General features: G+C 57.1%; 1 protein-coding gene across 2 annotated transcripts; it reads left to right on the top strand.

Moving 5' to 3' along the window:
* The first annotated feature begins 1,510 nt into the window (after positions 1–1,510).
* BRINP2 (BMP/retinoic acid inducible neural specific 2) lies at positions 1,511–8,203 on the top strand. 2 transcript variants are annotated; one of them, XM_053985718.1, is made up of 7 exons: positions 1,511–1,877; positions 3,837–4,027; positions 4,185–4,375; positions 4,735–4,840; positions 5,194–5,430; positions 5,619–5,841; positions 6,172–8,203. In XM_053985718.1, exons 1-7 carry the CDS (start codon positions 1,591–1,593, stop codon positions 7,286–7,288), a joined length of 2,352 nt encoding a protein of 783 aa, XP_053841693.1. In that variant the 5' UTR covers positions 1,511–1,590; the 3' UTR covers positions 7,289–8,203. The 2 variants fall into 2 exon arrangements, with proteins under 2 accessions (XP_053841693.1, XP_053841692.1); XM_053985717.1 differs by having other exon boundaries at positions 1,512–1,892.
* The last annotated feature ends 270 nt before the right edge of the window (positions 8,204–8,473 follow it).

Below are 8,473 nucleotides of genomic sequence, written 5' to 3'. Positions count from 1 at the left end.
AGCATGGACCTGGGGGGGGGGGGTTTAATCTTTAGCTTTGAGGATCCCTTTGGTCCCCAGGCCACATCAATTTTTAATTGTACCACAGATATTCCTGGAGAGGGGAGCAAAGTGCAGGTCTGCTTCAGGCAGACTCTGTATCCCATCTGCCTGCTTCCCCTCGGCCCAGCTTAGGTTGCAGGCATGGAAGCAGGCAGGGAGGATTAGGGGGCAGCCAAATGCCTTGGCTGCTCAGCTACCACCCACACATGGCAGCACACAAGCAGCCCCGTGAGCCTCTGGCATCAGGTCCTGCCATGTTTTGGGGGTGACAGATGCCCCCTCCAACACTTGAGGCACAGAGTGAGGAAACCAGCCTGGCAATGCCTACCCCCCACCCCAGCATGGGACAGGTTTGGGCCAGGATTTGGTCACATCGTGACCATGGGGGACTCCATGTGCCAGGGGCAGGAGGCAGTCCCTGGGCTGTTATGTGGCTGCCTGCCAAGCTGGGAAAAACCAGGGTGACACCTGAAAAAAGAGTGTGGGGGAACAGAAACCCTGCCTGCTGCTCCTGCCCTGGCACCCCAGCCTGGTGATGCGAAAGTCTCAGCTTTTATTTAAAATTCACAGGGCCCCAGCCTCAAGGGCTGAGCGAAAAGCTGAGAAAGTGTAATCAAAGGGCACCCTTAAGGGTTTAAAAATAGAAGAGAGGGAGAAAAAAAATTGAAAAAAACATATTATTACATGTTAAAGCATGATGATTCATCCAGCAAAGCCCTGTTTGGGAGAACGCAGGGTTGGTATGAGCTCAGCAGGGATGGGCATTTGGGCTCCAGCTGCCTTCCTGGAACAAAAACCATCTTCCCTGGCAGTACTGCAGCAATGGGGTCCCTGGTTTGAGGCAAACAGCTGTTGTTGCCTCACAGCACACCTGGCCTTGGCCAGACCTTTCAGATTCCCTTCTCCCACTTCCACTGGCAAATTCAGGCTCTGGCCTTGTGGTTGCTGCTGCCAGAAAAGCTCCATCTTTACTTTGCACTCAAAACACTACTTCCATCAGCCTAGCCAACCTTGGAGTGGACATCCATCCATCCATCCATCCATCCATCCATCCATCCATCCATCCATCAGCAGGACACAAAGAATAAGTCTAACATCAACCACACATGATCCAGTCCATACTGGAGAAGCTCATTTTCCCAGTTTCCCAGGATTATAGTTTTTAGCTCCACCTGAAATGAGCTGACATGCATCCCCACAATGCAGGGTGCAGGGCAGCCCACAGCAGCAAGCTCGGCTTGACAGACTGATGTACGGCAGAGAAAAACATAAAGAAAAAGCCAGAAATTCATCAAACAGCCCGGAATTCATTTAACTTCAGCAGCACCCAGCACCCCCAACACCATAAACTCTTATTTCCTGTGGCATGACCAGTCCATGCCTGAAGCGTGGCTCTCCCTGGAGCGCAGCTTTCCCTCTGTCAGCATTCCAAAGCTTGCTCCTGGTTCCTGTCCTCACGGGCTCCCCCGCTTGGCTTTGCAGGACGGGGCTGTCCCGGAGGATTGCCGTGGGGTAAGAGAATGAAGAAGCCGGCCGGGCAGCAGCAGGATGGGGCGGCAGGACCTCCCACGTGCTGACGGGCCCCCGCCCATGCTCCCGTGGCCGCTGGCCCTGCTGGCCCTGAGCGCCTGCTGCCTCTGGGGAGTGGCCGGCGGGGCGGGCAGCACCGTGCCCCAGGGCCATGCAGCCCCTGCGACCCCCTCCTCTTCCTCCTCATCCTCCTCTCCCTCCGCCCGGGCGCCCCTCGACTGGCTCCTCACCGACCGGGGACCCTTCTACCGAGCTCAGGAGTACGTGGACTTCATGGAGCGCTACCGGCAGGGTTTCACCACCAGGTACAGGATCTACAGGTGAGAGGCTGTGAGGGGCTGTGGGGTGGGGAGCTGTGCGGGCAGCTCAGATCCTCTTTTAATTAAAGATCCTCTTTAATCCAGACCCCATGTGTGGGAGGAGGCTGTCCATTGGGACACTGGTGGGTGGATGTGAGATGCTGCTTTTCCAGGGAATGTAATAGCAGCCCCTCCCAGGATGCTCATGGTGTGGCCAGGCTGGGCTCCAGGCAGGATTTGCCCTGAGACGGGAAGGATTTGGTGCACAGGTTGAGATGGAATCAGCCCTAATGGCACGAGGCACAGAGCCCACTGGGCTGGATGGGTCTTGTGTACTCCAGTCCCTTTGGATATCGTCCACCTACCAATCTCCTGCCCTGAGATGGAAACTGGGGACAGCAGAAGGGGCAGTGTGCACGTGGTGTCCACCTTCCAGGCCCTTTGGACAAAGATGATCTTTTGTCCTTTTTCTGTGCACAAAGATATGTCTGTGCCAAATGACTGAACCTGCCTAGACTGGCAGTTCTCTGGAGCTGGGATGCTGCTGGGGCTGGGATGCTGCTGGGGCTCGAGAAGAGCTGCTGACTGACCCCAATGCCATGTCCCCAGTGCCATCAACCCATGGACTACTATGGGATGCTATATACACGGGGGCCAAGGCTGGAGGGGGTTTCTTGCCAGCAGAGAACAAGGTTTGGCATCAGTGGAGTCCATTCACCACAGCAAAGGACCACCCTGTGACAGCCTCTGTGGGAAACCCACTCTATTCCACTGCATCCTGGACCTAACTGGGGCTGTTACCTCTGGCTAATGAGCCCTTTTCCCTTCCACTCCCCACCGGTGCTGAGCCCTGGGGGCCTCCAGCAGCAAAGCAAAGCCTGACCACGGCCTCTTGGGAGTGCTGATGTGGGTGCCAAGACTGCAGCCCAGTTATGCAGCCCGGCACCCCCGGGGAGCTCCTCTCCTCTTTCCTGTGTGCTGACGCTGCCATGCCGAGGGACCTGCGTCCTCCAGAGATACTGCTGGTGATGGTGGTGGGACAGGAAGGAGCAGCCAGAGGGACAGCAGCTGGCTCACACCTCCCCAGAGGCAGAGAACCTGCTATCAGCCTTCAGGGCTTGTTTGCCTCTGGGATGGAAGTGGGGATTGGCACCCCAGCCCCGAAGGAAAGTGTGTGTGCAAGGGGAGAGGCAGCATCCCCCCTGCCTCATCCTCAGCTCTGCTACTGGATTCTGCATCTCATCTTCTGGGCCCAAAAGTCATGGTAGGAGGCAACCTGTCATCTGCCAAGCTGCTGCTTTGCACCCATCCACTGCTCCCTCCCTCTCCCTCTTTTCCCAGCCAGCCCTGGTAAAACTGTCTGAAAGGCACTGCCTGGTTTTAATTAGAGCAAAATGCCAAAGATTAGGCTGAAATTTGCTGCCGGTTGTTTATGAGGCTGTGGGCTTTTGGAGGCAGTGACAGGCTGGGTGGCACATTCATAGCATCTGGGGCTCTGAGGGGACCCACCACATCCCAACACCTCCATCCCAACACATACCACAAAATGCTGCTGGTATTTAAAACCATGATACCCCCAGATGCCGGATTTTCACTTGGATCCGTAGGCATAGGGCTGTCGGAGGGATGAGAGGCAACCAGCCCAAAGGGCTGGAAAAGGGTCTAGCCCTGCCCTGGGCTGTGATTAATGCCTTCCGGAGGTGCTGGATTAATCAATATCAGGCATCTCCGCTGCTTGTAGCTCTTTATCACCATCAATGGCTTAGGGAGGGATGGTGCTTTTGTCCTGGCTGGATCCATAGCTGGCAGCAGGTCCTTCACTTCCTGGGGGAGGTCAGGATGATTCTAACCAGAGTTTTCTACCTGTCCTGAGCTGGAGATTGGGGACATAAGGAAGCAGAGCATGCATGTGCCATGGCCAGACCCACTTCACACCCCCTCCCCACTGCTGCTCTCCTCCCACAGAGAGTTTGCCCGTTGGAAGGTGAATAATTTGGCCTTGGAGAGGAAAGATTTCTTCAGCCTTCCACTTCCCCTGGCCCCTGAATTCATCCGCAACATCCGACTGCTGGGGCGTCGGCCCAGCCCGCAGCAGATCACCGACAGCCTCATCAAAAAGTATGGGACACACTTCCTGCTGGCTGCCACGCTGGGAGGTGAGTGCTGGGGCGCTCAGTCCTGCTCACCCCCATCGCACAAGGACTGTGCAAAGGAGGGAGAGTGGGGAAGGAAGCACTGCAGGAGGAACATGGCTCCAAGAAGGGGAATGGGGGGAGCACAGCAGTCTTCCAAAAGTATTGCATGTCCCCCCAGGAGAGGAGTCCCTGACCATTTTTGTGGACAAGCGCAAGCTGAGCCGGAGGGCAGAGCCCGTGGCGGGGGCTGGGAACAGCTCGGGGGTCTCGCTGGAGACCCTGCACCAGCTGGCAGCCTCCTACTTCATCGACCGGGAGAGCACCCTGCGCCGGCTGCACCACATCCAGATCGCCACGGCCGCCATCAAGGTAGGCGAGTGGTGAGGGGGGGCCAGCGCCGGGACATGGCAGCGCCAGGCCTCACCCCGGCCCCTCGCAGCTGGCCCGACCTAAAACAGCATCACCCAGCGAGGAGGGAGCAGGGAAAGTTAACACGTTTCCATTATTTATGGGAAATTGGGCACGCTAATAAAGGCACATTTTTCAGCGGGCTGTCGCCTGTCAACGAGCTAATTAGCAGATAATTAGTTCTCCTCTCCGACCATCCACCCTGCTATGAGGAGTGGGGCTTGGCCAGCGGGTCAGGGATTATTTGCAGCACTCTCAGTGGGGTAGGGCACCCTGTGTCCCCTCCTGTATCCATGACCGCCTCCGTGTCCCCACCTTAGGTGACAGAAACACGGACAGGGCCACTCGGCTGCAGCAACTATGACAACCTGGACTCAGTGAGCTCTGTCCTGGTGCAGAGCCCTGAGAACAAAGTGCAGCTCCAAGGTAGGACTGGGCTCTTGGGGATGTGGGGGCGGACAAGTGCTACCATAGGATGCTTGTGGGTGCACGGGGGGTTGCAGGGGAGGATGCCGGCATGAAATGCTGCTTCTAATTTCAGGGCTGGGGAGGAGAGGGGAGGAAAATAATGAAAGCTGGGCAGGATGAGGTTGTTGCTTGTCTGCCAAGAGGAGCCAAGATCGATGCAGAGCCCAGACAAGCGGCTCCACAGCAAATTGATATGATAATCGTGTGAGGGAGGGAGCCCAGGATGGGGGAGGCTCGTGCCCTCCTCGCCCAGGTGATATTTGAGGGGCTCTGTGCGTGCCCTGATGCTCTTGGGGCTCCTCCCTCCGCAGGGCTGCAGACTGTGCTCCCCTCCTACCTGCGGGAGAGGTTCGTGGTGGCTGCCCTCAGCTACATCGCCTGCAGCTCTGCCGGGGAGCTGGTGTGCCGCCGGAGCGACTGCCGCTGCCAGTGCCAGCCCGCCTTCCCCCGCTGCAACTGCCCCGAGGCCGACATCCAGGCGCTGGAGAGCAGCCTGGCCCAGCTTGGGCGAGCCTGGGAGAGCCACCACAGCCAGTTCGAGGAGTCAGGTGAGGCTGGGGAGACCCCCACCAAGCATCTCCTTCCCCTTGCGAGCAGCCCAGGCTGGGTGCTGGCTCTCCAGGGTGGTCTTCTCACCATGAAGAGCTCAGCGCTCAGGTGGAGGGAGATTGCTTTCAGCGCCACCTTCACCGCCTGCTCTCCAGAGTCCACCTATGCCATCTCCTTCTCCCCACAGAGGAGTTTCAGGCCCTGTTGAAAAGACTCCCCACGGACCGTTTCCTGAACAGGACAGCCATCTCCCACTTCTGGACCATGGATCTGGATGTCCAGCATCGCTACCAACAGCTGGGCACCAGCCTGAAGCTGCTCTCTAGAAAAACCTACCGACTCATCCGGCGGCTCTTCAACCTCAGCAAACGCTGCCACCGCCAACCTCGCTTCAAGCTGCCGAAGGAGAGGTAAGGTGCCATGAAGCCCTTGCTGGGGACACTGCCCCATGCCCCAGGGGTGGCTCACAGCCAGGGGCTACCTCCCTGGGGCTGCAACTGGAGAAGTTCCTACTTAGGAGGGGGTGAGCAGGCAGCAGGAGTGGCTGTACCAGCTTGGAATGTGGCCCTGAGAGATCAGGTCCAAACCTGAAGGTGAAAAATGGGGCTTGGTTCATTGGGGGGCCACCAGCAGAGCAGAAAACAAACATGAGGTGGGCAGCTCTTCCATCCTTAGGGGAAAGTCAGTCGCATCCCAAAAGGTGCCATCTAAGCCTCTGTTATGTGTTTCCTGTGCACCAGGTCCCTCCCTTACTGGTGGAGCCGTGCACAGTCGCTCCTGTACTGCAGCGAGACCGCCGTGCCTGGGACCTTCCTGGAAGAAAGCCACAGCTGTACCTGTCCCTCCGAGCAGCCCTCCTGCCAGGGGTCCATACCGTGTGCCTTGGGCGAGGGGCCAGCCTGTGCCAGCTGTGACCAGGACAACATCACCCGCTGCGGGACCTGCAACCACGGCTACGTGCTCACCCAGGGCTTCTGCCGCCCTGAGGTGGCTGACTCACTGGAGCACTACCTGGGGCTGGAGACCGATCTGCAGGACTTGGAGCTCAGGTACCTCCTGCAGAAACGGGACAGCCGCATCGAGGTGCACTCTATCTTCATCAGCAACGACATGCGCCTGGGGAGCTGGTTCGACCCCTCCTGGAGGAAGCGCATGCTCTTGACCCTGAAGAGCAACAAGTACAAGCCCGGGCTGGTTCACGTCATGTTGGCCCTCTCTCTGCAGATCTGCCTCACCAAGAACAGCACCCTGGAGCCCGTCATGGCCATCTATGTTAACCCCTTTGGGGGAAGCCACTCAGAGAGCTGGTTCATGCCTGTCAATGAGGGCAGCTTCCCAGACTGGGAAAGGACTACTGTAGATGCCTCTGCCCAGTGCCAAAACTGGACGATCACCTTGGGCAACAAGTGGAAGACCTTCTTTGAAACCGTCCACGTCTACTTGCGGAGCCGCATCAAGTCTCTGGATGACAGCTCCAATGAGACAATCTACTATGAACCCTTGGAGATGTCAGATCCCTCCAAGAACCTGGGCTACATGAAAATCAACAGCTTGCAAGTCTTTGGCTACAGCCTGCCCTTTGAGCCAGACGCTATCCGTGACCTGATCCTGCAGCTGGACTACCCCTACACCCAGGGCTCCCAAGACTCAGCCATGCTCCAGCTGCTGGAGATCAGGGACCGGGTGAACAGGCTCTCACCCCCTGGCAAAATCCGCCTCGACCTCTTCACTTGTTTGCTCCGGCACCGGCTCAAGCTGGCCAACAATGAGGTGGCGAGGATCCAGTCCTCCTTGAGAGCCTTCAACGCCAAGCTGCCCAACGCGCTGGAGCAGGAAACGGGCAAGCTGTGCAGCTAACGGCCGGGAGCACTCAGACCTCGGCACCATGGGGCTGGGAGGAAAGACTTCCTGGGAGGAGAGAGAAAGAACCACCCTAAAAATTTAAATCAAGGCCTTACCTTAGTGCCAACTGCGTGCTTCCATGGTACACCCAGCAACTGGCCAAAGACACACAGGGCTCAAGCGGATGGAGGATGCCAGTGGGACTAAGGAGGAGGGATGGCTCATGCAGTGCAGACTGGCTCTGAGTGTGGGGACAATGCCACTGTAGCCACCACGGAGGTGGCTGGGGAGGTGTGCCAATGGCCCAGGGGGGTGTGGCTTGGCCAGAAGCTGCTGCTGGTCCCGCCAGAGCAGGTGCTTAACCCACCGTAAGGATCCCCCAGTGGCAGCCTCCTCGCCACCCCAACTTTTGTAGTCTTTTTAAGAGGTTTCTACTGGCACCTTTGCCTTTGCATCCCCCGTGATCCATCCTGCAGCCGTACCCTCGCACACTGCTGTGGTGGGGGTCCACAGCACAGGCCCTGGAGACCCAGCAGGTCTCCCTGGGGCCTCTCCACGAGCACCTCGTGTCTGCTGCGGTGCCGAGGCACCGTCTCACCCCTTGCCTGGAAAGGACCTGGCACCTGCACGGGGACGCTGCCATCACAGACACCGGTGGAGACCTCTGGGCCACAGTTCCCTACAAAACAAAACAAAAAAAAACCAACAAAAAAAACCCTAATGCAAAAGAAAGAAAAAGAAAATGTTTTATTTATGTATTTATTTATTTGGTTTGTTTGGGACAGGTTTTTTTAAGCCTATTCATTTGGGGAGTGTCATTTCTTGTCAGTGGCTCCAGCCAAGAGACATCTTAGTAAAATGTATCTGTTTAATATATTTTTTAAAAAATGCCTTTTTTGAGCAAAAAAGCAACCAAAACCAACTGAGATTAAAAAAAAAAAAAAAAAGAACAGAACAGTTACTGTCATCCCTAGCCCTGGCTTTTCCCGTGCTATGTGGCTCCCCTCCCTCCCTCCCTCCTTCCCGGTGCTGCTGCCGCTGCTGTACTGGGTGCCTGACTGGAATATCAAGCAGTGGAGTTGCCTGGCTGTCAGATGGGAATGCCAGGTACCCAGACAAGCAGAGCTCACTGCTCCAGTGCCTGCCCTCATTCCTTAGCCAAGGATGAGGCAGAGAGAGGAAGGAGCCGACCCTCTGACC

This window comes from Vidua macroura, chromosome 9 (genome assembly GCF_024509145.1).
Source record: "Vidua macroura isolate BioBank_ID:100142 chromosome 9, ASM2450914v1, whole genome shotgun sequence".
Lineage (NCBI taxonomy): Eukaryota > Metazoa > Chordata > Aves > Passeriformes > Viduidae > Vidua > Vidua macroura.
The sequence above is the reverse complement of the archived record's forward strand: the minus strand, read 5'-3'. Positions and strand labels throughout refer to the sequence as shown.

Excerpts from the sequence above, each read along its gene's own strand:
- BRINP2 (XM_053985717.1), top strand. The coding sequence starts at position 1,591 with ATGGGGCGGCAGGACCTCCCACGTGCTGACGGGCCCCCGCCCATGCTC. Across the intron at positions 1,893-3,836 it reads ACCAGGTACAGGATCTACAG|AGAGTTTGCCCGTTGGAAGG; the intron begins GTGAGAGGCTGT and ends CTCCTCCCACAG. Across the intron at positions 4,376-4,734 it reads TCGCCACGGCCGCCATCAAG|GTGACAGAAACACGGACAGG; the intron begins GTAGGCGAGTGG and ends TCCCCACCTTAG.